This window comes from Heloderma suspectum, chromosome 2 (assembly GCF_057233095.1).
Source record: "Heloderma suspectum isolate Gila_16-S chromosome 2, 16-S_ref, whole genome shotgun sequence".
NCBI lineage: Eukaryota > Metazoa > Chordata > Lepidosauria > Squamata > Helodermatidae > Heloderma > Heloderma suspectum.
The window spans coordinates 260,324,174-260,345,545 of NC_139459.1; the positions used below are offsets into that span (position 1 = coordinate 260,324,174).

Here is a 21,372-nt window from a genome sequence, read left to right on the forward strand (position 1 = left end):
GCCCCTTTCTATGTTGCCCCTTCATGTGAGTACATGAAGATTGGTCCATCCAGCACAGTACTGTCTACACTGAGTGGCAGTGACTCTTCTGGATGGCAGACAGGGGTCCTTCCATCCCTATCTGGAAATGTTGGGGACTGAACCTGGAACCTTTTGCATGCAAATACAACTGAGCTATGGCCTTTCCCCAAAGTAATGCCTAAAAAAATGGGTGTTCTGTGTTTTTTTTTAAATGCATCCAGCATATGTTGACATGCCAAGGCAGTGTTCATGTTTGCATGCCCTCCCTTGACAAACCAAGGCTGCAACTGTATGCACACAACTCCTCAACCTCATGAGGCTATTTCTCTTGCCAGTGCCAACACTGAGAGATCCCTGCTTTCAGGTGTGGACCTCCAATACAGCCTGAGTTTCATTGATCAATTTTTGGACAAGATATCACTTTAGACAAGGTATCACTATTTTATTCTTTTCCTGAGCTTTAGCATTATGGTGGATGACACAATGCCTCCTTTAGTACTTTCTGGACCTGTATTTTAAGACAAAATAAGTATTAATTAATAATATTGATTAATAACCATTTTCTCACTACTCCACCAGCATTATATATATATATATATATATATATATATATGTATGTGTGTGTGTGTATATACACATAACACAGTTTGTATACGCTACATTGTACAAACTAACAACAATTTATGAAGACAAGCATCGTCCCAATTCCAACGATAAACTAAATTTGGTTTGATTAGCATTGTCTTCATTTGTGAGAAAAACTGACAATAAGGCAAAGTATATGTACTGTATAGTAAATATCCATATGTCATGTATCCCTACATAGCAGGATTTTTTTTAAAATTTCCACGTCTCCAAATGGGAAACATATAAAGAAAGTCATGATTATCAAATTCTTTTAACATTTCTTAATGAGTAAGTATGCTTTAATTTTCCAAATAAAATACAGCATGAAGAGGGGGGAAATTGCACCAAGACAATAGTATGAATACACAGAACCAAAAAACATAACAGCTAAATAATAAGACATATGATATATTAAAAAGTTATCAATTAATGCCTCAGACAATAATCAACACTATTGTACTGCTAAAAGACCCAAGAGTCTAATATTAAATTCAGACAAAGCCTAGACATATAAAGGAAAAACACATCAAACCAGAAATCAGTGTTATAAATGAGGTTATTAACTCTCTGTTCTTTGGAGTCGTCTATTACGAAACAGATTTTTAAACATGAAGTGCACTCAATGGGCCATCTAATACTTAACTGTGGGGATGTCCTGGTGCTGAACGAAAAGTGTCAATCAATCAAAAGTGTCAATCACTCTGATAGCAGTAAATAATATCCCAATCTCAAATATTTATAGCAGTGTATTTGTCAACAAAACTGCAGTAATGATAACAAAATATCAGTGTAACATCATGATTTCCAAATGTTGCACTGATACAACAGTCCTAAGCATTTATTTGCTCGAGACGCAAATCTTAGGATTGGATTTAGGACTACTCTTTATATCTTTAGCCTCTTACACATAAAATGAAGCTGCACCCATTTGACCAGTCTGAGTTTTGAACTATATTTGGAAGAATAACAAAATGTGTTTTCCCTCTCATTTTGACTAAAAAAAGGAGAAAACAATTACACCCATTACAAAGGACTCTAGAAAAACCTCCTTCTTATTTGATTCTCGAGTCTAGACCTTCTGGTACTGTGCACACACTAGTTGCTGAAAAGTTGGGAAGACTGTAAGGGGATAAGGTTAAACGCAAACACAAGTACTGGAACTAAAAGTGAAACAAGCAAAGCTCAATCAGGAGACAGGAAAATCATGATTAAAACAAGCTGTAAATTCTGTTTTGTGAGTTTACAAGGCTGGAAAGGAAGGCTATAAAGCACTTAATTCATACACTTTCACAGGCACTGAGCTTAAAAGGCACCTATCGAGGAATAAAGCTCTTTAAAGTAAATGTCAACCTCTGGTTTTGTTACAAGAATTTGTTCATTCTTACCAGTAACTGTTACTGAATCACTCTTACCAGTCCTACATTCCCTCATTGCACTCTGACCTCGTCTTATAATTAACTTTTGTAATTTCCTCCTAATTTCTCTGCCTGCTATATCTCTTGCAATGACACTGCCTGATCTGCTCTGATATCATCATGGCCTCTGTTAATTCCAGCAAAAGGGCCCACAAGTAGCTGCCTGACACTGCACTTGCAAGCCACTCTGCACCATTAGGGAACTCGGGCAGATCTGAGGTGTCATGATCCCTTTGGCTGCCACCGACTCCGCTGCTCTGATGTCACAGAGAAGCTTGCAAGTCTAGGGTCAGCCAGCTGCATCCTCAGAAGAAAACAGAACAACATTAGAATAACATTTTAAGGTCTGTGAGCAGGGCCAGCCCTATAATGAGGCAGCCTGATGCGCGTGCATCAGGCGGCGTGGAATGGGAAGAGCGGCAAATTGCACCGCTCTCCCTGTGCAGCGGGCCCTCCTCCTGCCCGGCTGCGCTGCCACCACCACCACCTCCCTCCCTCCTTGCTTGATTGGCCGCGGCAGCAGCTCTTCCTCCTCCTCCCTCCCTGCTCACCAGCCCACCACTGGCCGCTCCTACCTTCTGCCCCAGTCACAGAGTTCCTGGGAGAGTCAGGCGAAATATCGTGAGAGGTCCTGAACTGTCGCGGGAGCGGTTGGGACATCTTACAGTATTTTGGCCGACTCCCAGGAGCCCTGTGGTGGAAGGAGAAGGTGGAAGCAGCTGGGCAATGGGCTGGCCAGCGATCAGGGAGGGAGAGAGCTGGTGCTACCAGCTGCCCACCCGCCGCCCAGAAGAAGGGGCAGCAGTGCCACCTTGCTTGAGATGGCAACATGGCTTGGGCCAGGGCTGTCTGTGAGAAATTCCTGCTAAATTAGCAGGAATACTGTGAGATGTCCCAGCCGCTGCCGTGACAGTTCAGGACCTTTCACTATATTTCACCTGACTCTCCCAGGAACTCTATATTTTGCATTTACAGGACAGGCTTTTGAATGACACCTTGTTAGCTTGAAGCAGAAAATGTTGCTGCTTATGAAGGGGCCCACATGATATATCGCCATTTGGAGATAATTCTGTTGACAAGTAAGCAACATGGAAGTGCCTGATATCGTACAGTGAAGCTGGAATTCAAGGCCTACTTCAGGCGCACCGCAGAGCTTAGGCATGGCCACACTATAGGGCCGGTGGGTAGCATTTGGCTTGCTAGGTCACAAGTCGGGCAGGCATCAAAGATAGTAAGCTGTAATTACATTATTTTTGAACACGAGGCAACATAACTAACACAGCCCCAAAAGCCACTTAGCTGGGAAGAGGTCCCATTGAACTCAATAGGAATTACTTCTGAGCTGATACGCACAGGATCGCACTTTTTAAGCTTGACGATTTGAACAGTAAGCAGCGATGGTGCATCACAATTGGCATTTCGAAGTCCCAAAAGAGGTTTGCCATGTGTCATAGTGGTGGACAAGAGATACAGGAAAATACTCTGTGGATGTACAGAACTAGCTGACAGCTTATTTGTATCCTAACCATATTAGCCTCTAATATAGCCCATTTCATCTTCATGCAAAAGGAGAAAAAAACACCACCTAAAAGTTGTTGCGTAACCTCTGTTTAATTTCTTAATGCATTAATAATTAATTATATCACAATTCTTAGAATGTCATGTTATTAGCAATAGGGACAATTCTGTTTAAAAGCTAAAGCGATTTACAGTGCAATCCCGAAGATGTCTTCTCAGAAGTGAGCCCAACTGAATTTAATGGGACTTACTCCCAGGTAACTCAGTATAGGATTTCAACGTTAATAGCAAGAACTTGCATTCCTTGCACACTCACCAAAGCCCAAATATATTTGAAGTATACCATAATCATTTCTTTCAGCAGAGTTATGATTTGCAGGGCTCAGCTGGAAGGTAAACTTTTAATGTTTTACACTCTATATTTATTGGGCTTTATTTATGGGTGGTTGCTGTTGTTGGTTGTTTGGGGTTTTTTTGCTTTTCAGTATTACTCAACCTGAACCCTCCATTTAGGGCAAGCTATATATTCATACAAATCCAATGTATAATGATATACAGGAAATATTTCAAATGTTCCAAAGGATGCTGTCACTGTAATGGATTTTTCATTGTTTGAAAACCTTTTGGTTCCTCTTTGTACAATGCAGTCTATAAATAACAATCAGAACGTTGGGATCACATTCTGCTTTGAATCAAATTATTTTTTATAGTAGAACATAGTGGCTTCAGCCGCACTTCTTTTAAAAGAAAAGCACACACTAAAAATGTATGTTTCAAGAATCAAACATGATTGTCATATGCCTTTAAATTATTATGGGGCAGGGGGAGAAGAAGAAGAAGAAAAAGATAGCAGGATAGAATGACAGCTCCACATAAGGATTTTGACAACGAACACAGTGAATACTTGGGATGAATAGTTAAATGTAATGACTGGAGAGGCTCTTATTTTTCAGGCATTTAATGGCTTGGGACAGGCTTCCACACCGAAAATGAATGATAATCCAACGGCAAGCCAATGACTTGCCAGAGTATCTTCAAACTCCACTCAGGGATTCTGGTGATGTCATAAACCACGAGAACAAAGCCTGAAAGTCACCAGAACCCTTGAGAGAGAGAGTTATGGCTCTGGAATCCTTTTTTCTTTTTCTTTTCTAAAGTACTTGTTTTAAATTTTACAAAACGCATGGATTGGCAATAAAATACAGTTGTGGAAAAAATGTTAATGGACAAAGCAGACCTTTTAAGGTTTCTCCCTACCTGACTTTACTAACTGTGGAACAATGTAAATCAAAGTACCTTTTGAGAGGGGGTGGTGGGTATATTATATATCACCTGCTGTTTTATAAACTTCACTCTTTCCTTATTTGTTGTGGAATTATTTTTCTATGTAGAGTAGCGTATTGACAGATATTCCCACAAGCTTCATTTCTGCTACCTTTAAATTATATCCACAAGCTCTCTGGATGCTTTCTGCATTTTTAAAAACTTATTTTACATGTGGGATGACCTATCTGTGCTGGAACTCCTGTAAAAATATCAAAACAAAACAAAACCCAAGAGAAATGCAGCGTAGCCACATTAAACAAATCTAAAGGCCTGTCACATATCAGTTCATTGTGGGCTTTTGGATTTGAGGCCTACTAAATCTTTCTTTTCTCAATCTAGAATTATTCTAGATGGAGTAGAAAACAGTGACATATGGTACTTAAGCAAAACATAGCCCGAGGCTTTTTTATGCAACCTGAATGTCTTATTAGAATTGCACATTTCATTACAATAAAACCTGTTGGCCCTTCTAATTGCCACGATATATCTGAAAATATGTTGGTAGCAAATGGTGAATGTGCAAAACAAGAGACAAGTACATAGAAGCCCCAAATCATTCTCTCTTCAATTCTCATGAAGAAAGCAGTCCCTATTTATTTTAGAGAACGTGGTTTACAGAAAAAGTGCAATAAGCTTTCCAGTATCTTTGGTATCTTAATGTTTTCATGATAATGGCATTCAAAGCGAGTTGTCACATAGAACTAAATATGCAAGTCAGCCATGTTCCACAGGGCCACTGCTCACTTTGTTTTCTACTGGAGTACAGATACTGTAGCCACAAAAATGCATGCAATTCTCATCAAATCTAAAAGACAAATCTAAAATTCAGCATGGGTTTAAAACACTTGAAAGTGCATACCAATTCTTTCTCCAAAATATTAAAGAGAGATGCTCCCTTTGATATTTTACAGACATGTACTCCTCTGACTTGACAAGAAGTGTTTTCTACTTTGGTATCTATAGGAGAGTACAGTGAAAGTCAGCACTGCATTTCATATAATTTTCATATTGTCCTCAGTGGTGGTCATGATGTTTATGGAGTTATGTTGGCCAAGACTGTTGTGTTATTTTACATATGAAGCACTGATATCTTTTATAGAGAGAGAGATATACTTTTCTGTTGATCATGATGAAATAAGCAGGCCAGCATAAACACAGTCCATCAGCCAATTATGGAAGCCCATCACAAGCTCAGTAAACCTTTTGCTTTTGCTATCTGTGCAAAACTGGGGGGAAAACCCTGGGCAAGGGGTGGGGAATTGTCACACATCAGAGAGGCCACAATATAGCCTGTGGGTCTGCATTCAACGTGTTAGGTAACAAATTGTGCAGGTCTCAAAGAAAAAAATCTATTGGTCATCAGCTGGGATAGAAGCACAAACTAATTTACTGTGAATTTGTTTGTTTGTTTAAATGCCCAGAGCTGGGCCCAAATTTTATGTCCCACCCACCCACCTCTTTGTCCCCCACCCTAAGCTTACCAGTGGCAGGAAGAGATCCCTTATTCTTTTCTTGAAAACCTTTTTCACTAGTGTGGCAAGCGCACTACAAAGTGAAGCTCCAGCTGAGGCTACAGGGCCCAGAGAGATTCTGGGCAAAAGATAAAGGAGAATGGCTGCAGCCCAGTCAGCACTTTGCTTCACCCACTGTACTAGTAAAATATATATTTTTAAAACAGATGTCAGTGGACAGCATGAGCATCGGTAGGTCCTCTTGGTACCTATAGGCCCTGGCATTTGCTCAGTTATGTAAAGTGATATCCTGTCTCTAACCCTGACTTTCCATATTCTATGCCCACAACAGCTAACAAAAATAAAACACAAAATTACAATAAAAACCCAATAAATGCACATGTCTCAAATTACAGGAAAAGGAGAAAACAGCAGTGAACTAAAAGTCAAAACTATAAGATGACAAAGCCATGCAGCAGATCATAGAAAAAGTTAACCTAGCAGGCCCAAAGCCTGCTGGAAAAGGAAGGTCTTCACCATTTGGAGGAAGACCAATAATGAGAGGGCTAGATAAGCTTACCAGTTGCAGAGCCTGGATGGGGCCACTGAGAAGGCCCTTGCCCATGTTCCTACCAATGGAATGTCAGATTTTAGTAGGACATGGAGGATTGCCTTTTGTGCAGATTGGCATGTTCAATCTGACATGGGCAGGTTCAAGAGTTTACCATATCACCATCATAGACTACTCACAAGTGCTAACTTATGGTTGGTTGTATATTTGGCATGGTAGGTCACAACTTGCTTAGGCCTGACTTAAAAAGTACATGTCTCCGAGCCTCACCCAGTCTCCACATTTGAGCTTCTTAGGAATATTCTTAGGAATATTATTATATTCAATACTATGGAATGACTCTAAATGCAAGAAAATGATGTTTTTGAAACCTGCTTGTAGCAATGGTGATTTGCTCAGGCTAAAAGAACTGACAAGAAAATAATTCTATGAAATGATAGAGCAGTAATAAATAGATAACCTCTGAACAGTACTGGAGACAGGTTGCTGACTATCCGACAACATACAGCTACACAAGGCGAACCTAAGAGATCTTTGCTTTTCCTCTAGCCAGAAGCTGGTAAGACAAAAATGCTGCATAATATTTAGTTCAAGGACCCTGCCAGCCCCATGCAGCTGCTTGAGAAGAACTTCTGCTGAGAGTCTGCACTGTGTCTTTCCCCTTGTTAGCAAAGTGATGTTATAAAGTCCAGCGATAGCAGCTATGGCTATGTAGCCAGACAGTGAAAAATGTCTTGTGAGGAATGGAATGGAAATTTTGCTAGGATGAAAGGTCAAGCAATCCTTTGGTGCCCCTTATGCAACAACAATGATGTCAGAATTTGATGGCTCTTTGTGGCTTTTTCATGCAACAGACTCACATAATAACTCTTCAGGAATATGGCACTTGTTTCAGATGAATATAAAAAATGGGTAAACAGTACAAGAAATTTATAAAATAATCTATATTGCGAACTCAGACTCATGACAAAGTCAATGGTGCTGTTATAAGCTATGGCTGTGCCCTGCTTGGTAAAGAAAACAAAGAACAGTTCAGGGAAGTCTCTAGGTATGCTGTCTTCATAGGGAGGTTCTTTAGTTTTAATAAAGCCTAGGTTTCCCTTCTTTTTTAAACTGCCAGCACAATCCATAACACATAGTAGAATCCAGGCTCATAGACTCCACAGAAGGAAGGAACTGGAACAGCCATGAAGTCAAGACCCTACATGGCATGTGATGGGAGTGGAAGCTATCAGATGGAGGAGTTTAGTCAGAGAACTAGAGCCCTGAAGGCAAGAACCTTCATTATACTGTCACGAACAACAACTTTTGTAGCCTAATCCTCACAGTCACTTTCATGAAGCTGGAACTGGCATAGTCTTTTAAATGAAGGACAAACAGCCACAACAGCATATTCGTATTTGGAATAAATGCATTAACTTTTGCACATGATGCATTTTTAAATGTACACAGACACAAGGGCAATCAGCCAAATACAAATGTCCTTTTCTGAGCTCTGCTTTTAAAAAAAGTAAATTAGACAGAATAACATAAATAGATTTAAAAAAAGAAATCCACCACAATAATCTCAGTTCCTCCGAATGGAACTAATTAAGGCAGAGAATCCCTTTTTCTCAGCTCTCTTCATAATATCTTCCTTGGGGATAATTTAGTTGGGATTGCAAGCCATATTTACACATTCTCATGTGCGTGTGTTTTCTTTTTCAAAGAAAGTCTTCATGCTTCATTTTATTCTTTTCTTGCTCAAGATACTTCAGCTCATAGAAGTGCGCAAATTACTTATTTAATTGGTACCATGTATTGCTCATTAACGTTACTTAGTTACACATCTCAGTTGCTAGTTGTTTTTTAAAAGAACATTCAGTGAAGGACATTTTATAAAAGTACATGCAGTTTAGAATTTAAAGAGATAGATTAGATAGATAGATAGATAGATAGATAGATAGATAGATAGATAGATAGCATCAGAGCTATGCAATGACAGAAGGATTTCTTATTCTCCATGGGAAACTCAAGATGCATAAGAGCACATATTCAGACTCAGGCACTTAAATTAGAGTGAAATGAGAGCTCAAGAAAAGTACAGAAAAGATTAGAGATGTTCATTTGGATCACAGGACATCTGCATCGAATAGCTCCCTTTAAATTCACATATCTAGGCACTGATTCCATTTAGAGCAGGGTTACGGGGCCGCACACGCATGCACACGCATGCACACACCCAGCGATCCTGATACAGATAGGTCTTTTCCTCACTGCTCTCAGTGGAAGGGAAAGAGCGATCTGAATAAGGATCTCAGGGAGAGGGGGAGTGGTGAGTACAGGTGGCGGGGAAATAAGTTGTAGGATCATCTTGGAGACTATCTTTTTCATAGATCTCTGCAGGCACTTCTAGAAATACTGACCCCTGAAGAAGGTCCATAAATATTATTCAGGGCCGAAATCCATAGGGCTTCTTTTTGGAATAAATCTACGTATTTTTTCAACATCTTGAGACTTCGTCTCTTTAGTTCATTGGGCATTTACTTTGCCAGGTCCTGGGCTGATACAATTTGGGGACATGTCGGAGGAATGAGGGGGGTCTAAGGTCCTGCAGATCCTTGGCCACACCTACGCACCCCAATCTGTTCCATTTTTGGCCCCACCATCTGCTGCTGTCCAGGGAGACCTTCATGGGAAGACCTTCCTCTCCACCCAGAGAGAGGGAAGTCTACCATATCCTATGTCCCTGGGGCCTCCTGCTGAGGACCATAGGATTACACCCTTATTGTTATATACAGGCTAAGGACATGGACAACCCTCACTGATATGGTCATTCCAACCAATTTTCTTACTGCCCAATGAACACTACCCTCCTCTAACGAAGTAATATATACTGTCCGTTGAAGAAAATAATTTATTTGAAAAGAAATTCCCATTGGTAATTCATATTTTTGTTGCAGTAACACTAATTTTACAAGCTTTTGTTTTAAATACATTTTCTTAATAATCACCGAGAACACCCCAGTCCCTGAGGACATTATTAAAGCAGAAGAGCCTTCTTTGTAGTTATGCTAATACTAACTGCTCTACACCACCTTGAGTGTACACTTGTATAGAAAGGCGGGATAGAAATTCTGAAAATAAAGGAATAATACCTTTAACGCATTCATGAAAACAAATAGCTGAATAGCTACCATATGGAGAACATCGAGCGTGAATTCATGTATAAGAAATGACATATGGGATTAGGCTCCGTTTTGATACTTCCAATAGAATTTCTAGAATGTGAACCTGTTGTACATGTGTGATTTGCCACACCTGCTGCAAGTGCTGTGCTAAGCTGGGCCGCGGTTGAAACAGCTGCTCTGTCACGGCTCACAACAAAATGAATGTTTAATGTTGCTGTGCGTGTAAAGTGTACTTTCAGTCAGTCACCTTGTTTGGGGCTCGTTTCACTCTTGTGTGTTAAATTTTTATTGCTTAGGCTCTCCTTAAATTATCCATAAATTAAACTGCTTAAATAAGCCACAAAGACAAAGGACCATCACTTTTTATTTCTTACTGAATCCCTTCTCCCCCAGAGGGCGTAGGTCTAATATTTCACATCTGGATGATACTTTAACTCGCCCTGTGGTGGAATCATTTCCATTATCTTTGGCTAGTTCTCTATCATCCCTTTGCATGCTGGTACTGTTGCTTGTACTTAACACTAGGTACTTAATGCTACTTGCTTTTCCTTATTGAGAGTATGTTTGCTAATTTTAACATTAAAGGCCTCACATCTGCATGTAGGCACTTCACATAGTGGGCCTAACATTTGAAAGCTCCTTAGCAATGATATGCACTCGACTGTGTGCAGCATCTCATAGCAGCAGAAGAGAAATGTTTTTTTTTTTTTTTTTTAAGCAGCCTTCACATGCTGGCCCTAATGTTTAAACAGGCTCTTAGACCTCACTTGGTTAAATGCAGCATACTTCATTTATATTACCATGGCAAAAACCATGCAGTTGAATAGAGTGGGCAAAAGACATAAAATAAAACTAAATAGTCCCCAGTATTGCACTTGTACTTTAAAACAGATAGTGAAAATATAAGGGGTTGAATCCAGACTGCCCACGGGAGGAATTCTGCCCATGGGACTCTCCCACTTTTGGCAGTGGGGGAAGAGTTTTAATCAATTCCCCCTTCCCCTACAGTCCCCTGTGCGCCCCCAAAGCTGCTCCAGAGGGTTGGGGAAACCTCTGGAACAGTGTAGGAGGTGGAGCTGGTCTGCACAGGAAGGGGGAATTGGCAAAAATCACCTCTCCCTCCCCTCTTCCTCTAGTGGGAGCCTTTGCTGGATCTCTGTCACTTCCATGAAGGGGAGGAATCTGTTCATTCAGGGGCTACTCTGGATCCAACACATCCTTTTAAATGAATGTTGTCCTAGTTTTGGAAAGCTACTCCTATGGCAGTTTCAGTTCTCTGCTTGATGATCCAGTCCCCTGCCCAGTCAAGCAATAATAGCAAACTAATGTAGTCCCGCTGAAACCAGAGGACTTCATTATAGATACATGTAATCATTTATACCATACTAGTAATGCCAAAGTGCTTTTCAGGTGTTTTTTTGGTTGCCCCAGTTTAAAGAAAAAGAGTTGAACTGATTTGGTATTCTTCTTTTCCTTTTTCTTCTTTTGTAAAACCAGATTATGAGAAGAGACATAACACATGCATTAAAGTTCAGCATTAGGCCCTGACAGTGATTCTTATTATCAGCATTGTATATCTAGATGCAATCAACTTACCACTAAAGGCTCATTCAAATTATTTATTTATTTGGGTGCAATCCTATGCATGTTTAGACAGAAAAAAGTCCTACAACTCCCAGCCATCCCCAGCCAGCCATGCTAACACTTGGATTTCGTAAGACTTTCTTCTGTATGAACAGGCATAGGATTGTACCCTTAGCCTACTGATCTTAGTAGGAATTACAAATGCAACTTAAGAAGAGGGTTTACAATGGCTTAAGCAGAAATACTTCCAAGATAAAGAAATATGATCGGAGATGTATGTCCCATAGTTTGGATTTACACACATTATGATGTTAATGCCATTTAGATCAAACTTTTTTTTTCTATTATAAAAGAATCCTTTCCTTCCCTTTCTTTGGCTATTCTGCAAACATTCTTTTGTGTTTGTTTTTTCCACGAAGGTCCTTTGGCCCTGTTCAGGTAAACTTACCGGTCAGGTATTCAAGTACAGCAGCCATATATACTGGAGCACCAACCCCAATTCTGTACTTTGGGTGACCTTTCTTTATATAACGTAGCATTCGTCCTACAGGGAATATGACTCCAGCCTTTGCTGAGCGAGACGTCTTCGTCGACTTTTTCTTCCCACCCCTGCTGGACATTTTCTCTGAAGTGGGGCTGGGTCAACACCCTAGAAACAAAGGGAATGGGGAACATTACAAATACGTTCTCTAACAGCTACTTTCAGTAAATTATATCTTCACAAAATTAGGCCTATGGATTTCAGAATTCACTGCAATTCCCTTTGCCAGATGACATGGAATGGTGCAGTGTTATCCCCCAAAGAAGGAGCTGTGCCACTGGCAGTAACTTATAAAATACTAAGTGGTGTTGGGCAAGGCTGACAGCACTGTGCAAACATGAGCAGAGTTTGGCACTGGGTGCAGAATTCAGCATCCTGAGTATCCCAGCATTCTTTTTTTAAATAGCAAGTTTTTAGCTTTTATGGCAAAGAAGACAGATTTGAATGAAAGTAGACAATGCCCAGATGAAATCTTTGAAGTGAAAGATGGGGCTGGACAGGATTACTAGAGTCAGGGGATGAGGTGAAGATTCAGTGCTATGCCCAGCCCAACCCCAATATACAGAAGCAAAGGAGTGTATCCAACCCTGAGTGTTCGCCAGAGGAACGGAAACTACTGGTTGAACGGTTTTCCCTTTCCCGCTGCATGCCCCTCAAATTTGCTGCAGAGGGTTGGGAAACCCTCCGGAGCCAATTTAGAAGGTGCATGGGGACAGGGAGGAGAGCAAGGGAAAGTCCCATTGCGCAAACAGAAGTCCATTGCGCGGCATTGGATTTAACCTAGATTTAACAGCTACAAACACATTACAAACAAAGAAGGTATTTGCTTGACAAAACCCTGCAAATTATTAAACTGCAATCCTGAAGTGTATTATATGGCTAGAACTCAGAAGACTGTGACTAGACTCTCAGAGATAGAAAGTACCAAAAGGCTATCTACTCTAGCGCCCCATTCAAACAGCAGATCTGTCAAATACGATCCTACATAATCAAGAACACAGTGGGCCATAAGCAGAAGGCTGTTAGCTCCAGATGACTCTCATACTGACAGCCAATGCAGGCCATGCAGGCCAAAAATAACATGGATTTGTCCATGCAGGCCAAAAATAACAAAACTCAAGGTCACTAATCAATTTGATTTTGGGAAAAAAATCCCTTCCCATCCCAGATACGTTGTTGCATGTATTTATTGATTTATATTTATTTATTACATTTCTATACTGCCCAATCGCCAAAGCTCTCACATAAGCCGAACATAATTGGCATTAAAATGGTGGGTGGCTACAGTTGGTGGGTGGCTACGGTTGGTGTGTACATGTGAGAAAAATCAGAAAATAGGCTCAGAAATTTGGCTTTTTAATAACAGCACAATTTGCATGTTTATGCAGAAATAGGTTTCACTGTTTTCAACAGAGCTTAACTCCTAGGAAAGTACGCACCGGAATGCAGCCTAAATATATGCATATATAAAGTTTCTTTAAAAAACAAACAAAAAACCACAGACATAATTAACACAGGCTCTAAAAAAACCCTTTCTGAAGCATTATTATTCATGGCTAGGGATGTACAGATTTTGTTAAATTCATTCTGCCTGCGTTTCATGGATTGACAGGCGTTTTTCATTCCATTGTCTGCTCATCAACAGGAGTCAATGAGCAATTTGTTCCATTTGGGCAAGTGCACATTAGCGCTAATGCAAATTTGTGTAAAGGTAAAAAAAAAAACACAGATCCACAAATTTGCAGAATTCACACAACTCAGAAAAAGCTGATCCCATGTGGAATCTGCAGGTCAGATTCATAGAAATCTGAACTCATTTGAATCCATTGCTGATTTCTCCAACATCCCTGTTAATGGCTATTTAAGTTTACCTGCCCCATCATGTATCACTGCCTTGTTGTGGCGAAGGGGCTTGCGTAACTCAGTGAAGCCATAAGCTATGCCGTGCAGGGCCACCCAAGACGGACAGGTCATGGCAGAGAGTTCTGACAAAATGTGGTCCACTGGAGAAGGAAATGGCAACCCACTCCAGTATTCTTGCCAAGAAAACCCCATGGAACATATCACAAGGCTAAAAGATATGATGCCGGAAGATGAGCCTCTCAGGTCGGAAGGTGTCCAATATACTACTGGGGAAGAGCAGAGGGTATTTCCAAGTAGCGCCAGAAAGAGTGAAGCGGCTGGGCCAAAGCCGAAAGGACACTCAGCTGTGGATGTGTCTGGTGGTGAAAAGAAAATCCGATGCTGTAAAGAACAATATTGTTTAGGAACCTGGAATGTCAGATCAATGAATCAAGGTAAGCTGGAGGTGGTCAAACATGAGATGGCAAGATTGAACATCGACATCTTGGGAATCAGTGAACTCAAATGGACAGGCATGGGCGAATTTAATTCAGGTGACCATCATATCTACTATTGTGGGCAAGAATCCCTTAGAAGAAATGGAGTAGCACTCATAGTCAACAAAAGGGTGGGAAAAGCAGTACTGGGGTACAATCTTAAAAATGATAGAATGATCTCAGTACGAATCCAAGGCAAACCATTCAACATCACAGTAATACAAGTCTATGCCCCAACCACTGATGCCGAAGAAGCTGAGGTTGATCGGTTCTATGAAGACCTACAACACATTCTAGAACTAACACCAAAAAAAGATGTCCTCTTCATCATAGGGGATTGGAATGCTAAAGTAGGAAGGCAAGAAATCACTGGGATAACAGGCAGGCATGGCCTTGGTGTACAAAATGAAGCAGGACAAAAGCTAATAGAGTTTTGCCAAGAGAACACGCTGATCATAGCAAACACTCTTTTCCAACAGCACAAGAGACGACTCTACACATGGACATCACCAGATGGTCAATATCGAAATCAGATTGATTATGTCCTTTGCAGCCAAAGATGGAGAAGCTCTATACAGTCAGTCAAAACAAGACCTGGAGCTGACTGTGGCTCAGATCATGAGCTTCTTGTTGCAAAATTTCAGCTTAAATTGAAGAACGTAGGGAAAACCACTAAACCATTCAGGTATGACCTAAATCATATCCTTTATGAATATACAGCGGAGGTGAGGAATAGATTTCAGGGATTAGACCTGACAGACAGAGTGCCTGAGGAACTATGGACGGAGGTCCGTAACATTGTTCAGGAGGCAGCAACTCAATCCATCCCAAAGAAAAAGAAATGCAAGAAAGCCAAGTGGCTGTCTGATGAGGCTTTACAAGTAGCTGAGGAAAGAAGGGAAGCGAAAAGCAAGGGAGAAAGGGGAAGATATATCCAACTGAATGCAGATTTCCAGAGAATAGCAAGGAGAGACAAGAAGGCCTATGAACAATGCAAAGAAATCGAGGAAAACAAAATGGGAAAGACTAGAGATCTCTTCAAGAAAATTGGAGATCTCAAGGGAACGTTTTGTGCAAAGACGGGCATGATAAAGGACAAAGAAGGCAGGGACCTAACAGATGCAGATGAGATTAAGAAGAGGTGGAAAGAATACACAGAAGAACTATACAGGAAAGATCTGAATGTCCCTGATAGCCATGATAGTGCGGTCACTGAACTTGAGCCGGACATCCTAGAGAGTGAAGTCAAGTGGGCCTTAGGAAGCATTAGTAACAACAAAGCTAGTGGAGATGACAGTATTCCAGCTGAGCTATTTAAAATCCTAAAAGATGATGCTGTTAAAGTGCTGCATTCAATATGCCAACAAATTTGGAACACTCAACAATGGCCGCAAGACTGGAAAAGGTCAGTTTACATTCCATTGCCAAAGAAGGGCAACGCCAAAGAGTGTTCAAACTACCGCACAATTGCGCTCATTTCACATGCCAGCAAGGTGATGCTCAAAATCCTACAAGCTAGGCTTCAGCAGTAGGCGAACCGAGAACTACCGGAAGTACAAGCTGGGTTTCGAAGAGGCAGAGGAACTAGAGATCAAATCGCCAACATTCGCTGCATCATGGAGAAAGCAAGAGAATTCCAGAAAAACGTCTATTTCTGCTTCATTGACTACGCTAAAGCCTTTGATTGTGTGGATCACAACAAACTGTGGCAAATTCTTAAAGTGATGGGAGTACCAGACCACCTTACTTGTCTCCTGAGAAACCTGTACGAGGGTCAAGAAGCAACAGTAAGAACCAGACATGGAACAACCGAGTGGTTCAAAATTGGGAAAGGAGTACGACAAGGCTGCATATTGTCACCCTGCTTATTTAACTTATATGCAGAGTACATCATGAGAAATGCCGGGTTGGATGAATCACAGGTCGGAATTAAGATTGCTGGGAGAATTATCAACAACCTCAGATATCCAGACGATACCACCCTAATGGCAGAAAGCGAAGACGATCTCAAGAGCCTCTTGTTGAGGGTGAAAGAGGAGAGTGCAAAAGCTGGTTTGAAACTCAACATTACAAAAACTAAGATCATGGCATCTGGCCCTATCACTTCCTGGCATATAGAAGGGGAAGAAATGGAAGCAGTGACAGATTTTACTTTCTTGGGCTCCAAGATCACCGCAGACAGTGACTGTAGCCATGAAATTAAAAGACGCTTGCTCCTTGGGAGGAAAGCTATGGCAAACCTAGACAGCATAGTAAGAAGCAGAGACATCACCTTACCGACAAAGGTCCGTCTAATCAAAGCTATGGTTTTCCCAGTAGTAATGTATGGCTGTGAGAGCTGGACTATAAGGAAGGCTGAGCGTCGAAGAATTGATGCTTTCGAACTGTGGTACTGGAGAAGACTCTTACGAGTCCCCTGGACTGCAAAGAGGTCAAATCAGTCAATCCTAAAGGAAATCAACCCTGACTGCTCATTGGAAGGACAGATACTGAAGCTGAAGCTCCAATATTTTGGCCACCTAATGCGAAGAGAAAACTCCCTGGAAAAGACCCTGATGCTGGGAAAGACTGAAGGCAAAAGGAGAAGGGGACGGCAGAGGATGAGATGGCTAGATAGCATCACGGATGCAATGAATATGAACTTGAGCACGCTCCGGGAGAGAGTGCAGGACAGGAAGGCCTGGCGTGCTATGGTCCATGGGGTCACGAAGAGTCGGACACGACTGAACGACTGAACAACAACAACAAAGTTTACCTGTATCCTTATCAAACAAAGAAATTAAATGGAGACTGGGAGATAGAATGGACAGTAACAATTCTATCTCGTCATACTTCATGTCTCCCTTACACCTGCCAAAATGATCTTTTTTGTAAATGAAAAAGAAAACTTGTGCTTAACTGATAACTTAAATTGTTCAAATTGATAAACTTTCCTTGCTATTTTTAAAAAATGGATAATTCTACAGTCCCAGATACGCCTGGGATTCTGACACTGTGCCAGCATCATTCCCAATTATATTCCAGGTTAAGATAGCCTGTTTGTACGAGAATTGTTCCCAGACTTGTCCTTTCTGCTGATGGGTGGATTATCTTGCTTACTGTATTGACAAGTATGTCCAAACTAAGCATTTTGAGAAAATGGACAGTAAGCATCCTGTAAAAGTCACCCATGGTTATTAGTCTCAGATGCATAGGGCTGGCTGTCATGAGAGAAAGGCTCTTTGCATATGCTCAAAGGTACTCTGGTCTTCATTATGACTTCAAATGTTTCGGGCTAAGCCTTGAACTTAGATTCAGATTCCAAGGCTAAAGCCTGTAGAGGCCCAGTCCAAGCTAAATGCTGTAAAGAATACTTGCATACGAAAGTACTGTTACATCCATTTATCTCTTTGGAAAGGATGCAATTAATCCTGAGATTCAAAATTGTGGAATTCATCTCCATACCAATCATGCTGTTTTATTCTACTCCCCTGCAGGAGTTTCATAAACTTCAATCTGGCAACTTCCTTCCACAAACATAATTGGACTTGACACCCATGAATGATAGCCAACAATTGTATGTTAATTTACTGCCACACACAAACGTATTGCTGATAGTTCTGCTGAGTGTCTGTCATTTTTAGCTTGTGTTTTTGTAAGGGTACAGGCATTAAATTAAAAATGTTAAAAAGCTCCGCAGAGAGGAGTGGTTTACAAGCTTAGAAACTGTTGCTCTTCTGGGAGCTGGTGGTTTAGAAAACTAGTCCAAATTCCTAAACTTTTGATTTCCTGTAAGACAAGCCTGTAGTGGCTTTTTCCTTCACCCCTATGGAGATAGACAGTTTTATAAACAATGTTTTATAAGCCAAAGGAAAACCCTATGGCATATATTAGCCATAGGACAACCTTCTCCTGACCCAAAGCTGTCCTGACACAAAGGGGTGCCTTTTCCCAGTGATTTTTCCCCTCCCCTCTCAAAACATTTTCCCCCTCCTTGCTGTTATTAAATCATCATGTCTGTATTTTGATTTCTTTTTGCTTGTTCTCTCCATTAGCTGTTTGTCCCTGCCTTGTTGCATTTCTCTTGCTTCTGCGCTCTCTCCCTTGAAAACACAAACCTAGCAATATATGTGCCAGGCACCTCACATGGCCTGACTTACAAATGAAGTAAAGGAAGTTTATCCATCCCTACTCTGACATTTTGTAACTTCTTCTATTATGTGATTTCTGATCTGCACTGACATGTCATCCAGGCTTTTGAGGGTATGATCCTATGCATGTTTAGACATTAAAAAGTCCTACAACTCCCATGCTGGCTGGGGAATGCTGGGCATTGTAGGACTCTTTTCTGTCCAAACATGCATAGGATTTCATTCTGAATAAACGTTTAGCTATTCTATACACTCTAGTTGTCTACATCTCAGATTGGGAGTCTGTTTTCAACTACAACTATATTTCAATAACTAACTGAATCTGTCCTTTCCTCCAATGATCTTGTTAACTTTTGATTCATTACCTTCCTAAAAGGGGAGACGAAACTCAGAGGATCTTATATATTGTAAAAGGTAAACGAAACAAAATATAATATTAATTTTGACATATCACATTGGTCCAAGGAAACTGACACTCTGAGGGAGAAAAGGTCATACAGCATAATATATGAGAAGGGAAATTATCAAATGTTTCTTTCAGGCTTCTTCATGCATTACATGTCTAGAGGTATATACTTACAAACAGCAACACTTGTAAGGAGCCAGGTTTGCCTTTGTATAATGTGTGAAATGGTGATCAGTCTGTCATATCTGCAATTCTTAGGTTTACTAATCTTGCAGCGCAGTACAGTGCATATCTATTTTTGCTCTGTAAGCTGCCCAAAGAATATTTGTTGATTTGTCACATATAAATGTAATAAATAAATACTTAGAAGTAAGCCCCACTAAGTCCAATAGGGTTTTCTCCCAGGTGAGCATGTATAAGACTGCAGCATATTGGCACAGCCATTCTAATATTTTTCAGCAGCCTTTGATGAAAATATTGTAAAGTAAAGCAAAGTAAAGAATGAAGAAGCTTTCCCCTTCCCAGTCTCTCCCTTCTGTAATCTGACAAAACAACCTGGCAAAACACAATTTTCCCCATATGGATCTGTGTAGGCATATAACTTGCAAGTCTCTATTAACCATCTGGCTAATTATGGCTTCTAAGTTGGCCCTTAAAAAAAGTAAAGGCCACAAAAACCCTGGAGAACAGAGCATTCTAAAACACTTCATGTCCAGTTAATGTAACAGAAACAGCCAATTAGCTAATAATATTTTACACTGGAATTTCAATCCAGAGTTTTCGATACACTTTTTAAAAACCATGCTCTTTAGAAATGAAAGAAGAAAAGGACAAACATCTGTCCATCCTGCAGAATACGCCGATTTATTAGGAATGGTTGCAAACTGAGATGCTGCACGACTAAAATGTCACCTTTTAAAAATTAACTTCCTAATGAACATTTAACAATCAAGTGTGGGTATAACTTTAAATGCTGCAAAAACAGAAAGAGCTAGGTTTCACAATGTTTTGATGCTTTCATATGGCAAACCATTCAAAAGCTGCCAAATCGACCATAGTACCACAGAAACAGAACTGGTCAGAGTGCATCCAATTGATCCTAGAATGCACTAGATTCAAAATGGAGATTGGACTATTTGCTCCAAATGCAGAATAGAGATGGAATCAATCGTATTAACTGGTATCCATTTCAGCTACCTTCAGGTCAATATTTCGGTGCTAAGGAAAGCAAGATTATTACCAACTGTGTAGAAATCCTTGGGAAATTATAACCTTTGGGTCTATCCTGTCACACCCATTGGGAAGTAAAAATGGCATATGTGCTCATTTGTGCTCATTCACTCTCCCTCATCTCATTTCACAGTAGCGCTGTGCCAAATTTTTCAGTCTATTTATTTATTCCTTGGTGGGGAAGGGAGAAAAGAAACTGCACCCAAAAATTGTGGGGCAGGGGAGAATTTCGGAAAAATTTCTCAGGGTGCAAGGCTTCAGTGCTTACATTACTGTAACTAGGTCCAAATGTTGAAATAAACTTTGAACACCAAATCTAGTTTGCATTGATTAACAGTAGGAGGTCTAGTGAGAGTTTACAAATCAAATACTAATGATCAAATGGTACAATGAAGGGAAACCTGGATGGAGAAAAAGCCCCTCACATGTAAGATATGGTGCAACTTTGCTGATGTTCCTGCAGACACAACTGTGTTTACTCATACGCATCAGCTTAAAAACTACAAGTGCTTATGCTGACTAAAAGTGCCAACTGTCATGAACATCCATGCCACAGAAATCACTGTATGATGTCCGTTAAGACATAATGCTGCTGCCTGCTGAGTGCCTGAATGCTGCGCGAGGAGTTGTTGCTCTTCTTGTTGTTGTTGGTAAAAGGACTTTTAATAACAACAAAGGAAACCCCAAAATGCCTCTCTCTCAGCTTTCAGGCACTGAGCAGGAGGCAACACTGGAAAGCCCCAAGGGAGGAAGTCCTGGCTACATCCTCTAAGGGGCTTTACAAAAAGCTCAAGCTTCCAGAGAGGCTGGAAGAACAGAACGGGTGGATATGGCAAAAGAAAGAGCACATACACTCCTCAGCCACCTCTTTGCAGTATGGTAAGCACTGAAGCCCTGCATCCTGAGAAAGTTCTCAAATCCCAACAAAAGAGGCTGAAGAATGACTGCCTCTTTCACAGGGGGATGAAAAGACTGAAAAAGGGCAGGTACGGTTTCAGTACAGCGCTATTTCACAGTCACAAGGAGCAGACTGGAAGCTTTCC

At 40.7% G+C, this 21,372-nt stretch overlaps 1 protein-coding gene across 5 annotated transcripts in view; it reads right to left on the minus strand.

Moving 5' to 3' along the window:
• MACROH2A1 (macroH2A.1 histone) overlaps positions 1-21,372 on the minus strand; it is a 73,274-nt gene that overhangs the window by 41,441 nt on the left and 10,461 nt on the right. For all 5 annotated transcript variants that reach the window (XR_014788398.1, XM_084838940.1, XM_084838939.1 and 2 more), the window contains exon 2: positions 12,132-12,332. Coding sequence is in view for 4 of the 5 variants with exons in the window: in XM_084838940.1 (XP_084695066.1) it covers positions 12,132-12,303 (172 nt within the window). In the remaining variant the exon portion in view is untranslated. The remainder of the gene's footprint in view (positions 1-12,131; positions 12,333-21,372) is intronic.